This window comes from Symphalangus syndactylus, chromosome 16 (genome assembly GCF_028878055.3).
Source record: "Symphalangus syndactylus isolate Jambi chromosome 16, NHGRI_mSymSyn1-v2.1_pri, whole genome shotgun sequence".
In the NCBI taxonomy this organism is placed as follows: domain Eukaryota; kingdom Metazoa; phylum Chordata; class Mammalia; order Primates; family Hylobatidae; genus Symphalangus; species Symphalangus syndactylus.
The window spans coordinates 61,643,935-61,666,318 of NC_072438.2; the positions used below are offsets into that span (position 1 = coordinate 61,643,935).

Genomic DNA, 22,384 nt, shown 5'->3' on the forward strand with positions numbered 1-22,384 from the left:
ACCCGACGTGACATTTCCCGTTCGCGGGGCCCTTACGTTCTCCGTGCTGTCACTTTCTCGGTCCTACAACCGCTAGTATCTCCTAGGAACTTCCTGAACCCCGTTTTGCGGTGCAGAACGGTGATTGCACCGAGCCGCTGTTGCCACTAGTAATTCTGTGGTACCATTAGCCGGCGCTTTTTCTGTCACAACCCATTATAACGGGTTAAAACATATTAAACCTATCAAACACATTGAACGGATTAAAACACGTTAAAATGCCACAACAGGTTTTTCTGGTACAGCACATTGAAACGGAGTTGGTTCATTCCTCCAAACACGTTGCTTAGGTGTGGAAGCACCGCTCTTTTCTAAGAGCGCGCGGTTTCTCTTTAGCAGCACCCGGTATGCCGCCGAAACGGGTATTCGTTTGGCAATACCAGCGCTATCCGCTAGGTGCCGGCGCTTGCTAAGTCCAACGCGCCGGTTTCTCGTTCGCAAGGTGGTTAGCGCGGAGCCCTAGCGGGACAGTTTTCCGGTGGCAGCAACGCTCATTTCCCGGAAACGGGTGGTTCTTGGCCCTTGCAGCGCTCTTTAATACCTGCGTTCTGTAGCGCTAGTTGTCTGCAAGGTTTGCTTAGTGTCATTTCATTTCGGTTTCTTTTCTCGCTATGTTTTTCTGTCGGGATTACGGTTCGTTTTGGCTCTATGTACTCTCTAAAATGTTATCGTTTTTCATTTGTCTACTAATTTTCGTGCATTTGTTACTACTGAGTTTCTTAACATCTGACTGGCCTCCGCCCACGGGCTCTGGAGAGCATAAATACTCAGGCTGATGTTAGTGCGGCAGACTCTCCCTCCTTGATCAGCGCAAACGTTGGTCTGAGGCTTAAGCGATGGAGCAACATTTTCTTGGCTGTGTGAAGCGGGCTTGGGATGCCGCAGAGGTGGCGCCGGAGCCCCAGCCTCCACCTACTGTGAGTTCAGAAGATCGTGGGCCGTGGCCTCTTCCTTTGTATCCAGTACTGGGAGAGTACTCATCGGACAGCTGTGATTTGGGACTGCTTTCCAGTCCTTGCTGGCGGCTGCCCGGAGTCTACTGGCAAAACGGACTCTTGCCTGGAGTCCAGAGCACCTTGGAACCAAGTACAGCGAAGCCCACTGAGTTCAGTTGGCCGGGGACGCAGAAGCAGCAAGAGGCACCCGTAGAAGAGGTGGGGCAGGCAGAGGAACCCGACAGACTCAAGCTCCAGCAGCTTCCCTGGTGCAGGCCTCCCCATCCCGGGGACAGACAGCAGGACACCGAGGTCTGTGACAGCGAGTGCCTTTTGGAACGCCGCCATCCTCCTGCCCTCCGTCTGCGGCGCCACCTCCCGGGTTTCTCAGACTGCCTGGAGTGGATTCTTCGCGTTGGTTTTGCCGCGTTCTCTCTACTCCGGGCGTGCTGCCCACGGATCTGTGGAGCTAAGCAGCCTTAGATAGCAGCAGAAGGCTTTTTGGATTCTCCTCCTTGAAAAGATTCTCAGCTACCAAACGTCTCCACCTAGAAAATAAAAATACGTTAAGATGTGCTTTCATTGCTGGTCGTCAGTTTTTAAATTCTCTTTTCCCTGACGTTTCTTTCTTGTTTCGCGTCGCTTATTACTTTCAGTTTCCTTGCATTTTACACATTTATATTTATTTCATTAAATATTTCATTCGTATCTGTTTTAACTTTGAGAAATCTATTTTACGATTGTAGAATTCTTAAGAGTTTTTGGCAAATTTAAAATTTATTTGTTTTTTCCATTGTATTTTTAAATCTTATTCCTATTTTTCTAATTATTGCTTTTTAAATATATGGTTTGTTTACACTTAATTTTATATCGTGTCTTTTACGTTATTATAACGTCTTTTTAATTTTAATTGTTAATTTTATTTTTAACAGCGGTCCTTCTTTTTTTCGGTATATCAATTCACTGTGTTTTACACTCAGGAATTTTATTCACGGTCATAAGACTGGGAGGTTTATCAATCTTTGCTATTTCTCGTGGAAGGACCACGCAATTACTTATATTAATACAACTTCACAGATGACCGGTTCTTAATATTACTTATTCTGGCGGGCCAGCGTGGCTCACGGCAGTAATGTCAGCACTTTCAGCGGCGGAGGCATGCGGACTGCTTGAGCTCAGGAGTTTGAGAACAGCCTGGGCAACAGGGTGAGGCCTGTGTCTACAAAAAATACAAAAATTAGCCCGGTGAGGTGGTGCGCACCTGTAGTCCCAGCTGCTCCGGAGGCTGGGGTGGGCGGGTTGCTTGAGCTCAGGAGGTCGAGGCTGCAGTGAGCCGGATAGCACCAAGGCCCTCCAGCAGAGCGCGACCCTGTCTCGAAATAAATAAATAATTGAAAAGATGACTTATTCATGGGTCTCAGGGCTAGCAGTGTTTCCTGCGTCTTTTTCTTTGGAACAGTTTGGCGTGGCTTCTAAGAGAGCTACCAATTACTTAATGGTACCACAACTGGGTTTAGCAATTCCGGTAGGCGCAGCAGGTCCGGCTTGGCCCTGCCTGCTTTGACTGCCTTTTCGGGAGTTTTAAACCTCCTACACTCGGAATATAGCCCTGATTGTGGTTTCTCTGCGTAGCAAGTTCGGACTTAAGCGGAATTAAGTATCGGCTTATTTCGCCTGCGATAAAGATGCTTAATTCTGCGTTCGAAATATTCTGAGCGAGTCCTGGGTTAGGGATTTCTTAGAGTAACAAGTGCATGCTTCGATTCTAAGTGCCCCCTGTGAATGTGATTTCTTAGCTCTTGCAAGTCCATATTTAGTCGCAACCAGTCCTAGTATAGCCGTGCCTACGACTCCTTAGTCCCAGTAACTTTCGGTTTCATGATGACTTATCCTGCTTTACTTATGCCTGAGTTTCAAATATAGAAGTCCGGGCATGAAGGTGAAGAAGATATTTTAGGAGTAGGAAGTAGCGGTTTAGCAGTGTCTGCAGTCGCTTAGTTAGAAGTCCTGGTGAGACCGAGCAGATATTGATATAGGCCTGACAGCGTTATCACCTCTGTGAAACCACATCGTTTAGAAGTGTTTGCATTCTCTTCTTTGTAGAGTCCATTTTTCCACGTTTTGCTTAGTTTTGGATTTTCATTTGATGAATCTTCCCAAAGGTATTGTTTTCAGTGTGTATGTGTGTGTGTGTGTGTGTGTGTGTGTCTGTGTGTGTCTGTGTGTGTTTCAGCTAACTTGTCCTTTAACAAAAATTGTTCCTAATTTTTGTTTTGCTGACCCTCAGCTTTATGCTGCCTGGTTTGCGCTGGCCTATAATCGCCGGAACTAAATATTCTACTCTGTTGGCCTAACTGGCCTTTCGTCGATGGCATTACTGCTAGTTTTGCCCCTCTAGGGGCTCCTCGGTGGTAGCACTGCCGGTTGCTTCTGTGAGACTTGCTAGAGCCCAGGACGCTGAAGTGCTGGGTGACCCCGTTTCGGTGCAACCACTCCGAAGGTTCTCGGTTTATCCGGCTGTGTTTTGGAACAAATGCCAATTCTTTCTGGGAGCAAGTGTCTCTCAGTCGCGTTCCTGGCTGTTTTCTTCAAAAGCAGCCGTTTCTCCTGGTAGCACCGCTTGTTGGCGACGGCGGATTCTTTTCCGTGGCAGTGCTGGTCGTTTCATGGAGTGGCCGGTTTCTCACTCGCACGGTGTCGGCTGGCAGTTATTCCGTGGAGGCGCAGCTCTCAGCCGCTTCCCTTGGTTCTCGGTGTCGGCTGTCCCTGTAGCGGCGTTTGCGGCGGTATTTCTGTCACAATCGAGTCTGTGTTTTTTCGATGACAACGCCATTCATTTCTCTAAACCAGGCTATGTCTGGAATTGGCAATTTCTCTTGGTCACAGAGTCCCTGGTTTCGCAGAGCCTGTTGTTTCCAGGTTACTGGACTGCTGTTTGCTCCGTGCGAGCAATGTTGCACCCAGTACCGTTAGGTGCTCCCTGTTGGAGTTTTGAGACAGCGTTTTGAGATAGGTGCCCCAGCACTCCAGACCTGGCACCTGAAGAAAGCATTATCGTTTCAAGCTCAGTAGGGGCAATAGAATGAGTGGTGTTAGAGAAAGCAAGCAGACGCTTGAAGAAAGGGCCACTCCGCAGTAGTTTTTGGCTTTTTTTTTTTTTTTTCACTTTTTTTCAGACAGGGTCTGGCTGCGTCACCTTGGCTGGAGTGCAGTGGCACAAGCATAGCTCACTGCAGCCTCAACCATCCTGGGTCACGCACTCCTCCCTTCTCAGCCTCATAAGTAGTATTATATTATAATAAATTATCATATATTATATAATATATAAATTATAATATATTATATTATTGTATCATATCCGTTATATATTATATATAATATATTACATATTATATAATATATATTACATCTTATATAATATCATATATGTTAATATTATATAATGTATAGTATATCACATATTATATAATATGCAATATATTACATATTCGCTCCATATATTACATCTTATATGTCATATATTATAAAATATATATTTTATATATATATTATATATATATATATATAAATTAGACGGGGGTGGTAGCACTCACCTGTGCTCTCGGCTACTCTAGAGGCTGAGGCGGGAGGATCGCTGGATCCCAGGAAGTCGAGGCTGCGCTGAGCCAAGATGACACCACTGCACCAGCCTAGGCGACAGAGGAAAAAAGAAAAGAAAAAGACAGCAGACTTCCCTAAGCCCGTGGGGGACAGAGTGGGTAGAGCCGGTAGCACTTTGGTGGCACCGAGTGCGCAGTTGGTCGGTCGCTGCACCGTTCCTTTCCCAGCGCCGGCGGTTTCTCACTGGCAACGCCACGCCTTTGTCAGCGCTATGGGATGCTCTCTGGCGGCAACCTTCTTTCCGCCAAAAGTTGTCTTTTGCAACTGCACAGGCATTCGCTACGGGCAGGTGATCGCTGGGTCCCAGCGCCGCTGGTTTCACAACTTCGCGGGTGCCCCCCACCATCCCCAGCCCGCAGCATCATCGGTGAAGGGAGCCTGCGGTTTCTCCGCCGCGCCTTCGCCCGTTGCGTCCTGCGAAGCCAGTGGAATCGGTGGTCACAAGGTTGGTTTCACCAAGTCCGGCGTTTCTTGGCACCGGCACCGCTCTGCGCTTTTGCTGGCCCAGGCCGGTCTCAGCACCGTTAGGTGCTCTCTAAAGGCGACTGTCTGTCGTGGGTAGCAAAGCTGCTATGGGACGACAGTTTTTTAGAAGTTTCTAGTCGAGCCCATCTGGCGGTTTCTGGATCGCGGAACCACTCACTGGTTGCGCGGAGCTGGATGTACTTCTGTGGCCGCGCATGTTTCTCTGTCGTATCCCCCACGGCTGTCGTCCAAATCGCGGTGTTTCCCTGGCCCCACCGCCACGTGGGCAACTTCTTCAGTGGCTGCGGGGTTCGCTCCACTGAGTTGCTGGTTTTGATCCGCGCTTTCTCCCAGAGAGCAGACCAGACACTTTTCTGTTGGTGTCAACTGGCAGTTGTGCTGTGCACAGTTTCCTCGTCTCGGTGCCGGGCTTTCTCCATCCGAGGCCCTCTCGTGCCGGCGTCGCGGTCGCAGCACCCGGCGTTTCCGTTGGCTCTTTCGCCAGCGGCGCGGAGCCGGCGGTTTTGCTGTCACAGCACTTGTTGCACGGAGTTTCTCGGCAGCCGAACTTCTCTTTGTTTCTCAGAGTCGACGGTTTCTTGGCGACAGCACCGTTGGTCGCGCCAAAACAAATGTTGTCCTTGACAACCCCGCCGGCTGCGTTCCCTTTCAGGCTCCTGGCACCGCCATTTCGCCGAGCCGTGGTCTCTTGTTCACAGCTCTGTGCCTCCATTTCTCGGTGGCGGGCAGCCCTCAGGCCGCGGATCTGGGAGATTCAAAGTCGCAGCTGCCCCAGTTGCGCCGAGTCTGGCGTTGTCGGATGGGTGCTGCAGGGCTGGGCGGGGGGAGCCCGACGCTCCTCGGAGCCGGTGACAGGGGAGCTGCAGGGGCACAGTCTCTTCCCAGCGCCGCCGCCGCCGCCGCCGCCGCCGCCGCCGCCGCCGCCGCCGCCGCCGCCGCACGGGTTCCGGCTCGGCCTCCAGAACGCAGTCCTGTGGCGGCGCCGCTGGCGTCTCTGCCGCAGGACCCCACGGTTTCGCGCGTCGTTGGCTTCTTGGTCCTAGCAAGTTTCGATTTCGCGGCGCCTGGGATTTCCAGCCCCTGTCCAAGTAGGGGAATAGCCAAAATGTGATTTCTCAGCCCAGGCAAGTCCTGACTTCAGACAAACACCGGTCTAGCCCTGGCTGCGATATCTAGGCCGTAGGAAGTCACCGTTTCCCCATGCGAAGGCGAAGTCACTCTGTGACTCATTTGTCAGCAGCTCCGGGTTTCCAGTAGCCTCGGATTTCTAATCATAACAACCATGGGGTCAGCCTAGCCTCAAGTTTCGTAGTCCTAGCAAGTTCCGGTTTCCTCCTGGTAAGACTTGCTTTAGCTGCGCAAGAAATGTTTAACTCCTGTGGAAACATGGGTACCAGCGAATGCGTTGTTTTTTGTTTTTTGTTTTTTGTTTTTTGTTTTTTAAGGTTTAGTGATGACCAGTTTAGCAGTGTCGGGAGCTCTTATACCAAGTTTGGTTTCTCAATATCGAGTCCCGTCTTAGCTATGCTTGTGTGTTTTAAAAGTCCCGTGGAAGTCAGGAAATGCCGGCGAACGCGATTTCTCAGTTTTACCAAGCTCCCTTTGACAATAGCAAGTCCGGCCCATCGAGACTTTTTCCTCCTGTAGACCAAATCGGGATATAGCAGCTACTGCGATTTTTTAGACGTAGCTAAACACGTTTAACCGTGGCCGTTTTTGTTTGTTTGTCGTAGGAAATTATGACAGGAGCAACCTGCAGGGGTTTAGATCTGACAGAAATATTTTAATGGTAGGCATTGCATCGCTTAGCCATATTTGACATTTCTTCTTTGTAGGGTTGGTTCTCTGTAATTTTTGCTTATCTTAAAATTATTTTTGTGTCTTGCTCTGAGCACAACGTTACCGATGTGTTTTTCAGTTTTACTTGCATTTCAGACTTTCATTATTTCACATTTTTATTTTTATTTCAACGTTATGTATTTTTGTTCTACTAATTTTGAGCGTCTCAGATTCGTGCTTTTTGACTTTCATTCTCTCAGGAGCCGGGGAGCCGAGCTCGGTCTTTGCCTCGCTGGTATCAGGTTCCGGGTGCTGTCTGGCGGCTCCGCTTCCTACGCGGAGCTGGCGGTTTTGTATCAGCACGTTTGCCAGTAGCGCCCACTGGGCGTTTTCTCAGTTGCTGCACCCGACGTGACATTTCCCGTTCGCGGGGCCCTTACGTTCTCCGTGCTGTCACTTTCTCGGTCCTACAACCGCTAGTATCTCCTAGGAACTTCCTGAACCCCGTTTTGCGGTGCAGAACGGTGATTGCACCGAGCCGCTGTTGCCACTAGTAATTCTGTGGTACCATTAGCCGGCGCTTTTTCTGTCACAACCCATTAAAACGGGTTAAAACATATTAAACCTATCAAACACATTGAACGGATTAAAACACGTTAAAATGCCACAACAGGTTTTTCTGGTACAGCACATTGAAACGGAGTTGGTTCATTCCTCCAAACACGTTGCTTAGGTGTGGAAGCACCGCTCTTTTCTAAGAGCGCGCGGTTTCTCTTTAGCAGCACCCGGTATGCCGCCGAAACGGGTATTCGTTTGGCAATACCAGCGCTATCCGCTAGGTGCCGGCGCTTGCTAAGTCCAACGCGCCGGTTTCTCGTTCGCAAGGTGGTTAGCGCGGAGCCCTAGCGGGACAGTTTTCCGGTGGCAGCAACGCTCATTTCCCGGAAACGGGTGGTTCTTGGCCCTTGCAGCGCTCTTTAATACCTGCGTTCTGTAGCGCTAGTTGTCTGCAAGGTTTGCTTAGTGTCATTTCATTTCGGTTTCTTTTCTCGCTATGTTTTTCTGTCGGGATTACGGTTCGTTTTGGCTCTATGTACTCTCTAAAATGTTATCGTTTTTCATTTGTCTACTAATTTTCGTGCATTTGTTACTACTGAGTTTCTTAACATCTGACTGGCCTCCGCCCACGGGCTCTGGAGAGCATAAATACTCAGGCTGATGTTAGTGCGGCAGACTCTCCCTCCTTGATCAGCGCAAACGTTGGTCTGAGGCTTAAGCGATGGAGCAACATTTTCTTGGCTGTGTGAAGCGGGCTTGGGATGCCGCAGAGGTGGCGCCGGAGCCCCAGCCTCCACCTACTGTGAGTTCAGAAGATCGTGGGCCGTGGCCTCTTCCTTTGTATCCAGTACTGGGAGAGTACTCATCGGACAGCTGTGATTTGGGACTGCTTTCCAGTCCTTGCTGGCGGCTGCCCGGAGTCTACTGGCAAAACGGACTCTTGCCTGGAGTCCAGAGCACCTTGGAACCAAGTACAGCGAAGCCCACTGAGTTCAGTTGGCCGGGGACGCAGAAGCAGCAAGAGGCACCCGTAGAAGAGGTGGGGCAGGCAGAGGAACCCGACAGACTCAAGCTCCAGCAGCTTCCCTGGTGCAGGCCTCCCCATCCCGGGGACAGACAGCAGGACACCGAGGTCTGTGACAGCGAGTGCCTTTTGGAACGCCGCCATCCTCCTGCCCTCCGTCTGCGGCGCCACCTCCCGGGTTTCTCAGACTGCCTGGAGTGGATTCTTCGCGTTGGTTTTGCCGCGTTCTCTCTACTCCGGGCGTGCTGCCCACGGATCTGTGGAGCTAAGCAGCCTTAGATAGCAGCAGAAGGCTTTTTGGATTCTCCTCCTTGAAAAGATTCTCAGCTACCAAACGTCTCCACCTAGAAAATAAAAATACGTTAAGATGTGCTTTCATTGCTGGTCGTCAGTTTTTAAATTCTCTTTTCCCTGACGTTTCTTTCTTGTTTCGCGTCGCTTATTACTTTCAGTTTCCTTGCATTTTACACATTTATATTTATTTCATTAAATATTTCATTCGTATCTGTTTTAACTTTGAGAAATCTATTTTACGATTGTAGAATTCTTAAGAGTTTTTGGCAAATTTAAAATTTATTTGTTTTTTCCATTGTATTTTTAAATCTTATTCCTATTTTTCTAATTATTGCTTTTTAAATATATGGTTTGTTTACACTTAATTTTATATCGTGTCTTTTACGTTATTATAACGTCTTTTTAATTTTAATTGTTAATTTTATTTTTAACAGCGGTCCTTCTTTTTTTCGGTATATCAATTCACTGTGTTTTACACTCAGGAATTTTATTCACGGTCATAAGACTGGGAGGTTTATCAATCTTTGCTATTTCTCGTGGAAGGACCACGCAATTACTTATATTAATACAACTTCACAGATGACCGGTTCTTAATATTACTTATTCTGGCGGGCCAGCGTGGCTCACGGCAGTAATGTCAGCACTTTCAGCGGCGGAGGCATGCGGACTGCTTGAGCTCAGGAGTTTGAGAACAGCCTGGGCAACAGGGTGAGGCCTGTGTCTACAAAAAATACAAAAATTAGCCCGGTGAGGTGGTGCGCACCTGTAGTCCCAGCTGCTCCGGAGGCTGGGGTGGGCGGGTTGCTTGAGCTCAGGAGGTCGAGGCTGCAGTGAGCCGGATAGCACCAAGGCCCTCCAGCAGAGCGCGACCCTGTCTCGAAATAAATAAATAATTGAAAAGATGACTTATTCATGGGTCTCAGGGCTAGCAGTGTTTCCTGCGTCTTTTTCTTTGGAACAGTTTGGCGTGGCTTCTAAGAGAGCTACCAATTACTTAATGGTACCACAACTGGGTTTAGCAATTCCGGTAGGCGCAGCAGGTCCGGCTTGGCCCTGCCTGCTTTGACTGCCTTTTCGGGAGTTTTAAACCTCCTACACTCGGAATATAGCCCTGATTGTGGTTTCTCTGCGTAGCAAGTTCGGACTTAAGCGGAATTAAGTATCGGCTTATTTCGCCTGCGATAAAGATGCTTAATTCTGCGTTCGAAATATTCTGAGCGAGTCCTGGGTTAGGGATTTCTTAGAGTAACAAGTGCATGCTTCGATTCTAAGTGCCCCCTGTGAATGTGATTTCTTAGCTCTTGCAAGTCCATATTTAGTCGCAACCAGTCCTAGTATAGCCGTGCCTACGACTCCTTAGTCCCAGTAACTTTCGGTTTCATGATGACTTATCCTGCTTTACTTATGCCTGAGTTTCAAATATAGAAGTCCGGGCATGAAGGTGAAGAAGATATTTTAGGAGTAGGAAGTAGCGGTTTAGCAGTGTCTGCAGTCGCTTAGTTAGAAGTCCTGGTGAGACCGAGCAGATATTGATATAGGCCTGACAGCGTTATCACCTCTGTGAAACCACATCGTTTAGAAGTGTTTGCATTCTCTTCTTTGTAGAGTCCATTTTTCCACGTTTTGCTTAGTTTTGGATTTTCATTTGATGAATCTTCCCAAAGGTATTGTTTTCAGTGTGTATGTGTGTGTGTGTGTGTGTGTGTGTGTGTCTGTGTGTGTCTGTGTGTGTTTCAGCTAACTTGTCCTTTAACAAAAATTGTTCCTAATTTTTGTTTTGCTGACCCTCAGCTTTATGCTGCCTGGTTTGCGCTGGCCTATAATCGCCGGAACTAAATATTCTACTCTGTTGGCCTAACTGGCCTTTCGTCGATGGCATTACTGCTAGTTTTGCCCCTCTAGGGGCTCCTCGGTGGTAGCACTGCCGGTTGCTTCTGTGAGACTTGCTAGAGCCCAGGACGCTGAAGTGCTGGGTGACCCCGTTTCGGTGCAACCACTCCGAAGGTTCTCGGTTTATCCGGCTGTGTTTTGGAACAAATGCCAATTCTTTCTGGGAGCAAGTGTCTCTCAGTCGCGTTCCTGGCTGTTTTCTTCAAAAGCAGCCGTTTCTCCTGGTAGCACCGCTTGTTGGCGACGGCGGATTCTTTTCCGTGGCAGTGCTGGTCGTTTCATGGAGTGGCCGGTTTCTCACTCGCACGGTGTCGGCTGGCAGTTATTCCGTGGAGGCGCAGCTCTCAGCCGCTTCCCTTGGTTCTCGGTGTCGGCTGTCCCTGTAGCGGCGTTTGCGGCGGTATTTCTGTCACAATCGAGTCTGTGTTTTTTCGATGACAACGCCATTCATTTCTCTAAACCAGGCTATGTCTGGAATTGGCAATTTCTCTTGGTCACAGAGTCCCTGGTTTCGCAGAGCCTGTTGTTTCCAGGTTACTGGACTGCTGTTTGCTCCGTGCGAGCAATGTTGCACCCAGTACCGTTAGGTGCTCCCTGTTGGAGTTTTGAGACAGCGTTTTGAGATAGGTGCCCCAGCACTCCAGACCTGGCACCTGAAGAAAGCATTATCGTTTCAAGCTCAGTAGGGGCAATAGAATGAGTGGTGTTAGAGAAAGCAAGCAGACGCTTGAAGAAAGGGCCACTCCGCAGTAGTTTTTGGCTTTTTTTTTTTTTTTTCACTTTTTTTCAGACAGGGTCTGGCTGCGTCACCTTGGCTGGAGTGCAGTGGCACAAGCATAGCTCACTGCAGCCTCAACCATCCTGGGTCACGCACTCCTCCCTTCTCAGCCTCATAAGTAGTATTATATTATAATAAATTATCATATATTATATAATATATAAATTATAATATATTATATTATTGTATCATATCCGTTATATATTATATATAATATATTACATATTATATAATATATATTACATCTTATATAATATCATATATGTTAATATTATATAATGTATAGTATATCACATATTATATAATATGCAATATATTACATATTCGCTCCATATATTACATCTTATATGTCATATATTATAAAATATATATTTTATATATATATTATATATATATATATATAAATTAGACGGGGGTGGTAGCACTCACCTGTGCTCTCGGCTACTCTAGAGGCTGAGGCGGGAGGATCGCTGGATCCCAGGAAGTCGAGGCTGCGCTGAGCCAAGATGACACCACTGCACCAGCCTAGGCGACAGAGGAAAAAAGAAAAGAAAAAGACAGCAGACTTCCCTAAGCCCGTGGGGGACAGAGTGGGTAGAGCCGGTAGCACTTTGGTGGCACCGAGTGCGCAGTTGGTCGGTCGCTGCACCGTTCCTTTCCCAGCGCCGGCGGTTTCTCACTGGCAACGCCACGCCTTTGTCAGCGCTATGGGATGCTCTCTGGCGGCAACCTTCTTTCCGCCAAAAGTTGTCTTTTGCAACTGCACAGGCATTCGCTACGGGCAGGTGATCGCTGGGTCCCAGCGCCGCTGGTTTCACAACTTCGCGGGTGCCCCCCACCATCCCCAGCCCGCAGCATCATCGGTGAAGGGAGCCTGCGGTTTCTCCGCCGCGCCTTCGCCCGTTGCGTCCTGCGAAGCCAGTGGAATCGGTGGTCACAAGGTTGGTTTCACCAAGTCCGGCGTTTCTTGGCACCGGCACCGCTCTGCGCTTTTGCTGGCCCAGGCCGGTCTCAGCACCGTTAGGTGCTCTCTAAAGGCGACTGTCTGTCGTGGGTAGCAAAGCTGCTATGGGACGACAGTTTTTTAGAAGTTTCTAGTCGAGCCCATCTGGCGGTTTCTGGATCGCGGAACCACTCACTGGTTGCGCGGAGCTGGATGTACTTCTGTGGCCGCGCATGTTTCTCTGTCGTATCCCCCACGGCTGTCGTCCAAATCGCGGTGTTTCCCTGGCCCCACCGCCACGTGGGCAACTTCTTCAGTGGCTGCGGGGTTCGCTCCACTGAGTTGCTGGTTTTGATCCGCGCTTTCTCCCAGAGAGCAGACCAGACACTTTTCTGTTGGTGTCAACTGGCAGTTGTGCTGTGCACAGTTTCCTCGTCTCGGTGCCGGGCTTTCTCCATCCGAGGCCCTCTCGTGCCGGCGTCGCGGTCGCAGCACCCGGCGTTTCCGTTGGCTCTTTCGCCAGCGGCGCGGAGCCGGCGGTTTTGCTGTCACAGCACTTGTTGCACGGAGTTTCTCGGCAGCCGAACTTCTCTTTGTTTCTCAGAGTCGACGGTTTCTTGGCGACAGCACCGTTGGTCGCGCCAAAACAAATGTTGTCCTTGACAACCCCGCCGGCTGCGTTCCCTTTCAGGCTCCTGGCACCGCCATTTCGCCGAGCCGTGGTCTCTTGTTCACAGCTCTGTGCCTCCATTTCTCGGTGGCGGGCAGCCCTCAGGCCGCGGATCTGGGAGATTCAAAGTCGCAGCTGCCCCAGTTGCGCCGAGTCTGGCGTTGTCGGATGGGTGCTGCAGGGCTGGGCGGGGGGAGCCCGACGCTCCTCGGAGCCGGTGACAGGGGAGCTGCAGGGGCACAGTCTCTTCCCAGCGCCGCCGCCGCCGCCGCCGCCGCCGCCGCCGCCGCCGCCGCCGCCGCCGCACGGGTTCCGGCTCGGCCTCCAGAACGCAGTCCTGTGGCGGCGCCGCTGGCGTCTCTGCCGCAGGACCCCACGGTTTCGCGCGTCGTTGGCTTCTTGGTCCTAGCAAGTTTCGATTTCGCGGCGCCTGGGATTTCCAGCCCCTGTCCAAGTAGGGGAATAGCCAAAATGTGATTTCTCAGCCCAGGCAAGTCCTGACTTCAGACAAACACCGGTCTAGCCCTGGCTGCGATATCTAGGCCGTAGGAAGTCACCGTTTCCCCATGCGAAGGCGAAGTCACTCTGTGACTCATTTGTCAGCAGCTCCGGGTTTCCAGTAGCCTCGGATTTCTAATCATAACAACCATGGGGTCAGCCTAGCCTCAAGTTTCGTAGTCCTAGCAAGTTCCGGTTTCCTCCTGGTAAGACTTGCTTTAGCTGCGCAAGAAATGTTTAACTCCTGTGGAAACATGGGTACCAGCGAATGCGTTGTTTTTTGTTTTTTGTTTTTTGTTTTTTGTTTTTTAAGGTTTAGTGATGACCAGTTTAGCAGTGTCGGGAGCTCTTATACCAAGTTTGGTTTCTCAATATCGAGTCCCGTCTTAGCTATGCTTGTGTGTTTTAAAAGTCCCGTGGAAGTCAGGAAATGCCGGCGAACGCGATTTCTCAGTTTTACCAAGCTCCCTTTGACAATAGCAAGTCCGGCCCATCGAGACTTTTTCCTCCTGTAGACCAAATCGGGATATAGCAGCTACTGCGATTTTTTAGACGTAGCTAAACACGTTTAACCGTGGCCGTTTTTGTTTGTTTGTCGTAGGAAATTATGACAGGAGCAACCTGCAGGGGTTTAGATCTGACAGAAATATTTTAATGGTAGGCATTGCATCGCTTAGCCATATTTGACATTTCTTCTTTGTAGGGTTGGTTCTCTGTAATTTTTGCTTATCTTAAAATTATTTTTGTGTCTTGCTCTGAGCACAACGTTACCGATGTGTTTTTCAGTTTTACTTGCATTTCAGACTTTCATTATTTCACATTTTTATTTTTATTTCAACGTTATGTATTTTTGTTCTACTAATTTTGAGCGTCTCAGATTCGTGCTTTTTGACTTTCATTCTCTCAGGAGCCGGGGAGCCGAGCTCGGTCTTTGCCTCGCTGGTATCAGGTTCCGGGTGCTGTCTGGCGGCTCCGCTTCCTACGCGGAGCTGGCGGTTTTGTATCAGCACGTTTGCCAGTAGCGCCCACTGGGCGTTTTCTCAGTTGCTGCACCCGACGTGACATTTCCCGTTCGCGGGGCCCTTACGTTCTCCGTGCTGTCACTTTCTCGGTCCTACAACCGCTAGTATCTCCTAGGAACTTCCTGAACCCCGTTTTGCGGTGCAGAACGGTGATTGCACCGAGCCGCTGTTGCCACTAGTAATTCTGTGGTACCATTAGCCGGCGCTTTTTCTGTCACAACCCATTAAAACGGGTTAAAACATATTAAACCTATCAAACACATTGAACGGATTAAAACACGTTAAAATGCCACAACAGGTTTTTCTGGTACAGCACATTGAAACGGAGTTGGTTCATTCCTCCAAACACGTTGCTTAGGTGTGGAAGCACCGCTCTTTTCTAAGAGCGCGCGGTTTCTCTTTAGCAGCACCCGGTATGCCGCCGAAACGGGTATTCGTTTGGCAATACCAGCGCTATCCGCTAGGTGCCGGCGCTTGCTAAGTCCAACGCGCCGGTTTCTCGTTCGCAAGGTGGTTAGCGCGGAGCCCTAGCGGGACAGTTTTCCGGTGGCAGCAACGCTCATTTCCCGGAAACGGGTGGTTCTTGGCCCTTGCAGCGCTCTTTAATACCTGCGTTCTGTAGCGCTAGTTGTCTGCAAGGTTTGCTTAGTGTCATTTCATTTCGGTTTCTTTTCTCGCTATGTTTTTCTGTCGGGATTACGGTTCGTTTTGGCTCTATGTACTCTCTAAAATGTTATCGTTTTTCATTTGTCTACTAATTTTCGTGCATTTGTTACTACTGAGTTTCTTAACATCTGACTGGCCTCCGCCCACGGGCTCTGGAGAGCATAAATACTCAGGCTGATGTTAGTGCGGCAGACTCTCCCTCCTTGATCAGCGCAAACGTTGGTCTGAGGCTTAAGCGATGGAGCAACATTTTCTTGGCTGTGTGAAGCGGGCTTGGGATGCCGCAGAGGTGGCGCCGGAGCCCCAGCCTCCACCTACTGTGAGTTCAGAAGATCGTGGGCCGTGGCCTCTTCCTTTGTATCCAGTACTGGGAGAGTACTCATCGGACAGCTGTGATTTGGGACTGCTTTCCAGTCCTTGCTGGCGGCTGCCCGGAGTCTACTGGCAAAACGGACTCTTGCCTGGAGTCCAGAGCACCTTGGAACCAAGTACAGCGAAGCCCACTGAGTTCAGTTGGCCGGGGACGCAGAAGCAGCAAGAGGCACCCGTAGAAGAGGTGGGGCAGGCAGAGGAACCCGACAGACTCAAGCTCCAGCAGCTTCCCTGGTGCAGGCCTCCCCATCCCGGGGACAGACAGCAGGACACCGAGGTCTGTGACAGCGAGTGCCTTTTGGAACGCCGCCATCCTCCTGCCCTCCGTCTGCGGCGCCACCTCCCGGGTTTCTCAGACTGCCTGGAGTGGATTCTTCGCGTTGGTTTTGCCGCGTTCTCTCTACTCCGGGCGTGCTGCCCACGGATCTGTGGAGCTAAGCAGCCTTAGATAGCAGCAGAAGGCTTTTTGGATTCTCCTCCTTGAAAAGATTCTCAGCTACCAAACGTCTCCACCTAGAAAATAAAAATACGTTAAGATGTGCTTTCATTGCTGGTCGTCAGTTTTTAAATTCTCTTTTCCCTGACGTTTCTTTCTTGTTTCGCGTCGCTTATTACTTTCAGTTTCCTTGCATTTTACACATTTATATTTATTTCATTAAATATTTCATTCGTATCTGTTTTAACTTTGAGAAATCTATTTTACGATTGTAGAATTCTTAAGAGTTTTTGGCAAATTTAAAATTTATTTGTTTTTTCCATTGTATTTTTAAATCTTATTCCTATTTTTCTAATTATTGCTTTTTAAATATATGGTTTGTTTACACTTAATTTTATATCGTGTCTTTTACGTTATTATAACGTCTTTTTAATTTTAATTGTTAATTTTATTTTTAACAGCGGTCCTTCTTTTTTTCGGTATATCAATTCACTGTGTTTTACACTCAGGAATTTTATTCACGGTCATAAGACTGGGAGGTTTATCAATCTTTGCTATTTCTCGTGGAAGGACCACGCAATTACTTATATTAATACAACTTCACAGATGACCGGTTCTTAATATTACTTATTCTGGCGGGCCAGCGTGGCTCACGGCAGTAATGTCAGCACTTTCAGCGGCGGAGGCATGCGGACTGCTTGAGCTCAGGAGTTTGAGAACAGCCTGGGCAACAGGGTGAGGCCTGTGTCTACAAAAAATACAAAAATTAGCCCGGTGAGGTGGTGCGCACCTGTAGTCCCAGCTGCTCCGGAGGCTGGGGTGGGCGGGTTGCTTGAGCTCAGGAGGTCGAGGCTGCAGTGAGCCGGATAGCACCAAGGCCCTCCAGCAGAGCGCGACCCTGTCTCGAAATAAATAAATAATTGAAAAGATGACTTATTCATGGGTCTCAGGGCTAGCAGTGTTTCCTGCGTCTTTTTCTTTGGAACAGTTTGGCGTGGCTTCTAAGAGAGCTACCAATTACTTAATGGTACCACAACTGGGTTTAGCAATTCCGGTAGGCGCAGCAGGTCCGGCTTGGCCCTGCCTGCTTTGACTGCCTTTTCGGGAGTTTTAAACCTCCTACACTCGGAATATAGCCCTGATTGTGGTTTCTCTGCGTAGCAAGTTCGGACTTAAGCGGAATTAAGTATCGGCTTATTTCGCCTGCGATAAAGATGCTTAATTCTGCGTTCGAAATATTCTGAGCGAGTCCTGGGTTAGGGATTTCTTAGAGTAACAAGTGCATGCTTCGATTCTAAGTGCCCCCTGTGAATGTGATTTCTTAGCTCTTGCAAGTCCATATTTAGTCGCAACCAGTCCTAGTATAGCCGTGCCTACGACTCCTTAGTCCCAGTAACTTTCGGTTTCATGATGACTTATCCTGCTTTACTTATGCCTGAGTTTCAAATATAGAAGTCCGGGCATGAAGGTGAAGAAGATATTTTAGGAGTAGGAAGTAGCGGTTTAGCAGTGTCTGCAGTCGCTTAGTTAGAAGTCCTGGTGAGACCGAGCAGATATTGATATAGGCCTGACAGCGTTATCACCTCTGTGAAACCACATCGTTTAGAAGTGTTTGCATTCTCTTCTTTGTAGAGTCCATTTTTCCACGTTTTGCTTAGTTTTGGATTTTCATTTGATGAATCTTCCCAAAGGTATTGTTTTCAGTGTGTATGTGTGTGTGTGTGTGTGTGTGTGTGTCTGTGTGTGTCTGTGTGTGTTTCAGCTAACTTGTCCTTTAACAAAAATTGTTCCTAATTTTTGTTTTGCTGACCCTCAGCTTTATGCTGCCTGGTTTGCGCTGGCCTATAATCGCCGGAACTAAATATTCTACTCTGTTGGCCTAACTGGCCTTTCGTCGATGGCATTACTGCTAGTTTTGCCCCTCTAGGGGCTCCTCGGTGGTAGCACTGCCGGTTGCTTCTGTGAGACTTGCTAGAGCCCAGGACGCTGAAGTGCTGGGTGACCCCGTTTCGGTGCAACCACTCCGAAGGTTCTCGGTTTATCCGGCTGTGTTTTGGAACAAATGCCAATTCTTTCTGGGAGCAAGTGTCTCTCAGTCGCGTTCCTGGCTGTTTTCTTCAAAAGCAGCCGTTTCTCCTGGTAGCACCGCTTGTTGGCGACGGCGGATTCTTTTCCGTGGCAGTGCTGGTCGTTTCATGGAGTGGCCGGTTTCTCACTCGCACGGTGTCGGCTGGCAGTTATTCCGTGGAGGCGCAGCTCTCAGCCGCTTCCCTTGGTTCTCGGTGTCGGCTGTCCCTGTAGCGGCGTTTGCGGCGGTATTTCTGTCACAATCGAGTCTGTGTTTTTTCGATGACAACGCCATTCATTTCTCTAAACCAGGCTATGTCTGGAATTGGCAATTTCTCTTGGTCACAGAGTCCCTGGTTTCGCAGAGCCTGTTGTTTCCAGGTTACTGGACTGCTGTTTGCTCCGTGCGAGCAATGTTGCACCCAGTACCGTTAGGTGCTCCCTGTTGGAGTTTTGAGACAGCGTTTTGAGATAGGTGCCCCAGCACTCCAGACCTGGCACCTGAAGAAAGCATTATCGTTTCAAGCTCAGTAGGGGCAATAGAATGAGTGGTGTTAGAGAAAGCAAGCAGACGCTTGAAGAAAGGGCCACTCCGCAGTAGTTTTTGGCTTTTTTTTTTTTTTTTTCACTTTTTTTCAGACAGGGTCTGGCTGCGTCACCTTGGCTGGAGTGCAGTGGCACAAGCATAGCTCACTGCAGCCTCAACCATCCTGGGTCACGCACTCCTCCCTTCTCAGCCTCATAAGTAGTATTATATTATAATAAATTATCATATATTATATAATATATAAATTATAATATATTATATTATTGTATCATATCCGTTATATATTATATATAATATATTACATATTATATAATATATATTACATCTTATATAATATCATATATGTTAATATTATATAATGTATAGTATATCACATATTATATAATATGCAATATATTACATATTCGCTCCATATATTACATCTTATATGTCATATATTATAAAATATATATTTTATATATATATTATATATATATATATATAAATTAGACGGGGGTGGTAGCACTCACCTGTGCTCTCGGCTACTCTAGAGGCTGAGGCGGGAGGATCGCTGGATCCCAGGAAGTCGAGGCTGCGCTGAGCCAAGATGACACCACTGCACCAGCCTAGGCGACAGAGGAAAAAAGAAAAGAAAAAGACAGCAGACTTCCCTAAGCCCGTGGGGGACAGAGTGGGTAGAGCCGGTAGCACTTTGGTGGCACCGAGTGCGCAGTTGGTCGGTCGCTGCACCGTTCCTTTCCCAGCGCCGGCGGTTTCTCACTGGCAACGCCACGCCTTTGTCAGCGCTATGGGATGCTCTCTGGCGGCAACCTTCTTTCCGCCAAAAGTTGTCTTTTGCAACTGCACAGGCATTCGCTACGGGCAGGTGATCGCTGGGTCCCAGCGCCGCTGGTTTCACAACTTCGCGGGTGCCCCCCACCATCCCCAGCCCGCAGCATCATCGGTGAAGGGAGCCTGCGGTTTCTCCGCCGCGCCTTCGCCCGTTGCGTCCTGCGAAGCCAGTGGAATCGGTGGTCACAAGGTTGGTTTCACCAAGTCCGGCGTTTCTTGGCACCGGCACCGCTCTGCGCTTTTGCTGGCCCAGGCCGGTCTCAGCACCGTTAGGTGCTCTCTAAAGGCGACTGTCTGTCGTGGGTAGCAAAGCTGCTATGGGACGACAGTTTTTTAGAAGTTTCTAGTCGAGCCCATCTGGCGGTTTCTGGATCGCGGAACCACTCACTGGTTGCGCGGAGCTGGATGTACTTCTGTGGCCGCGCATGTTTCTCTGTCGTATCCCCCACGGCTGTCGTCCAAATCGCGGTGTTTCCCTGGCCCCACCGCCACGTGGGCAACTTCTTCAGTGGCTGCGGGGTTCGCTCCACTGAGTTGCTGGTTTTGATCCGCGCTTTCTCCCAGAGAGCAGACCAGACACTTTTCTGTTGGTGTCAACTGGCAGTTGTGCTGTGCACAGTTTCCTCGTCTCGGTGCCGGGCTTTCTCCATCCGAGGCCCTCTCGTGCCGGCGTCGCGGTCGCAGCACCCGGCGTTTCCGTTGGCTCTTTCGCCAGCGGCGCGGAGCCGGCGGTTTTGCTGTCACAGCACTTGTTGCACGGAGTTTCTCGGCAGCCGAACTTCTCTTTGTTTCTCAGAGTCGACGGTTTCTTGGCGACAGCACCGTTGGTCGCGCCAAAACAAATGTTGTCCTTGACAACCCCGCCGGCTGCGTTCCCTTTCAGGCTCCTGGCACCGCCATTTCGCCGAGCCGTGGTCTCTTGTTCACAGCTCTGTGCCTCCATTTCTCGGTGGCGGGCAGCCCTCAGGCCGCGGATCTGGGAGATTCAAAGTCGCAGCTGCCCCAGTTGCACCGAGTCTGGCGTTGTCGGATGGGTGCTGCAGGGCTGGGCGGGGGGAGCCCGACGCTCCTCGGAGCCGGTGACAGGGGAGCTGCAGGGGCACAGTCTCTTCCCAGCGCCGCCGCCGCCGCCGCCGCCGCCGCCGCCGCCGCCGCCGCCGCCGCACGGGTTCCGGCTCGGCCTCCAGAACGCAGTCCTGTGGCGGCGCCGCTGGCGTCTCTGCCGCAGGACCCCACGGTTTCGCGCGTCGTTGGCTTCTTGGTCCTAGCAAGTTTCGATTTCGCGGCGCCTGGGATTTCCAGCCCCTGTCCAAGTAGGGGAATAGCCAAAATGTGATTTCTCAGCCCAGGCAAGTCCTGACTTCAGACAAACACCGGTCTAGCCCTGGCTGCGATATCTAGGCCGTAGGAAGTCACCGTTTCCCCATGCGAAGGCGAAGTCACTCTGTGACTCATTTGTCAGCAGCTCCGGGTTTCCAGTAGCCTCGGATTTCTAATCATAACAACCATGGGGTCAGCCTAGCCTCAAGTTTCGTAGTCCTAGCAAGTTCCGGTTTCCTCCTGGTAAGACTTGCTTTAGCTGCGCAAGAAATGTTTAACTCCTGTGGAAACATGGGTACCAGCGAATGCGTTGTTTTTTGTTTTTTGTTTTTTGTTTTTTGTTTTTTAAGGTTTAGTGATGACCAGTTTAGCAGTGTCGGGAGCTCTTATACCAAGTTTGGTTTCTCAATATCGAGTCCCGTCTTAGCTATGCTTGTGTGTTTTAAAAGTCCCGTGGAAGTCAGGAAATGCCGGCGAACGCGATTTCTCAGTTTTACCAAGCTCCCTTTGACAATAGCAAGTCCGGCCCATCGAGACTTTTTCCTCCTGTAGACCAAATCGGGATATAGCAGCTACTGCGATTTTTTAGACGTAGCTAAACACGTTTAACCGTGGCCGTTTTTGTTTGTTTGTCGTAGGAAATTATGACAGGAGCAACCTGCAGGGGTTTAGATCTGACAGAAATATTTTAATGGTAGGCATTGCATCGCTTAGCCATATTTGACATTTCTTCTTTGTAGGGTTGGTTCTCTGTAATTTTTGCTTATCTTAAAATTATTTTTGTGTCTTGCTCTGAGCACAACGTTACCGATGTGTTTTTCAGTTTTACTTGCATTTCAGACTTTCATTATTTCACATTTTTATTTTTATTTCAACGTTATGTATTTTTGTTCTACTAATTTTGAGCGTCTCAGATTCGTGCTTTTTGACTTTCATTCTCTCAGGAGCCGGGGAGCCGAGCTCGGTCTTTGCCTCGCTGGTATCAGGTTCCGGGTGCTGTCTGGCGGCTCCGCTTCCTACGCGGAGCTGGCGGTTTTGTATCAGCACGTTTGCCAGTAGCGCCCACTGGGCGTTTTCTCAGTTGCTGCACCCGACGTGACATTTCCCGTTCGCGGGGCCCTTACGTTCTCCGTGCTGTCACTTTCTCGGTCCTACAACCGCTAGTATCTCCTAGGAACTTCCTGAACCCCGTTTTGCGGTGCAGAACGGTGATTGCACCGAGCCGCTGTTGCCACTAGTAATTCTGTGGTACCATTAGCCGGCGCTTTTTCTGTCACAACCCATTATAACGGGTTAAAACATATTAAACCTATCAAACACATTGAACGGATTAAAACACGTTAAAATGCCACAACAGGTTTTTCTGGTACAGCACATTGAAACGGAGTTGGTTCATTCCTCCAAACACGTTGCTTAGGTGTGGAAGCACCGCTCTTTTCTAAGAGCGCGCGGTTTCTCTTTAGCAGCACCCGGTATGCCGCCGAAACGGGTATTCGTTTGGCAATACCAGCGCTATCCGCTAGGTGCCGGCGCTTGCTAAGTCCAACGCGCCGGTTTCTCGTTCGCAAG

At 49.4% G+C, this 22,384-nt stretch overlaps 3 protein-coding genes across 3 annotated transcripts; all 3 read left to right on the forward strand.

Moving 5' to 3' along the window:
- The first annotated feature begins 666 nt into the window (after positions 1 to 666).
- LOC129464841 (annexin-2 receptor-like) lies at positions 667 to 1,556 on the forward strand. The gene has a single exon (XM_055246278.2). It carries the CDS (start codon positions 876 to 878, stop codon positions 1,455 to 1,457), a length of 582 nt encoding a protein of 193 aa, XP_055102253.1. The 5' UTR covers positions 667 to 875; the 3' UTR covers positions 1,458 to 1,556.
- Positions 1,557 to 8,178: 6,622 nt separating this feature from the next.
- On the forward strand, positions 8,179 to 8,859 carry LOC129464842 (annexin-2 receptor-like). The gene has a single exon (XM_055246279.2). It carries the CDS (start codon positions 8,179 to 8,181, stop codon positions 8,758 to 8,760), a length of 582 nt encoding a protein of 193 aa, XP_055102254.1. The 3' UTR covers positions 8,761 to 8,859.
- Positions 8,860 to 15,480: 6,621 nt separating this feature from the next.
- Positions 15,481 to 16,161, forward strand: LOC129464843 (annexin-2 receptor-like). The gene has a single exon (XM_055246280.2). The coding sequence runs from the start codon at positions 15,481 to 15,483 to the stop codon at positions 16,060 to 16,062; it is 582 nt and encodes a 193-aa protein (XP_055102255.1). The 3' UTR covers positions 16,063 to 16,161.
- The last annotated feature ends 6,223 nt before the right edge of the window (positions 16,162 to 22,384 follow it).

What these genes read in the sequence shown, in the direction of transcription:
- LOC129464843 (XM_055246280.2), top strand. Translation starts at nt 15,481, where the DNA reads ATGGAGCAACATTTTCTTGGCTGTGTGAAGCGGGCTTGGGATGCCGCA.
- LOC129464842 (XM_055246279.2), top strand. Translation starts at nt 8,179, where the DNA reads ATGGAGCAACATTTTCTTGGCTGTGTGAAGCGGGCTTGGGATGCCGCA.
- LOC129464841 (XM_055246278.2), top strand. Translation starts at nt 876, where the DNA reads ATGGAGCAACATTTTCTTGGCTGTGTGAAGCGGGCTTGGGATGCCGCA.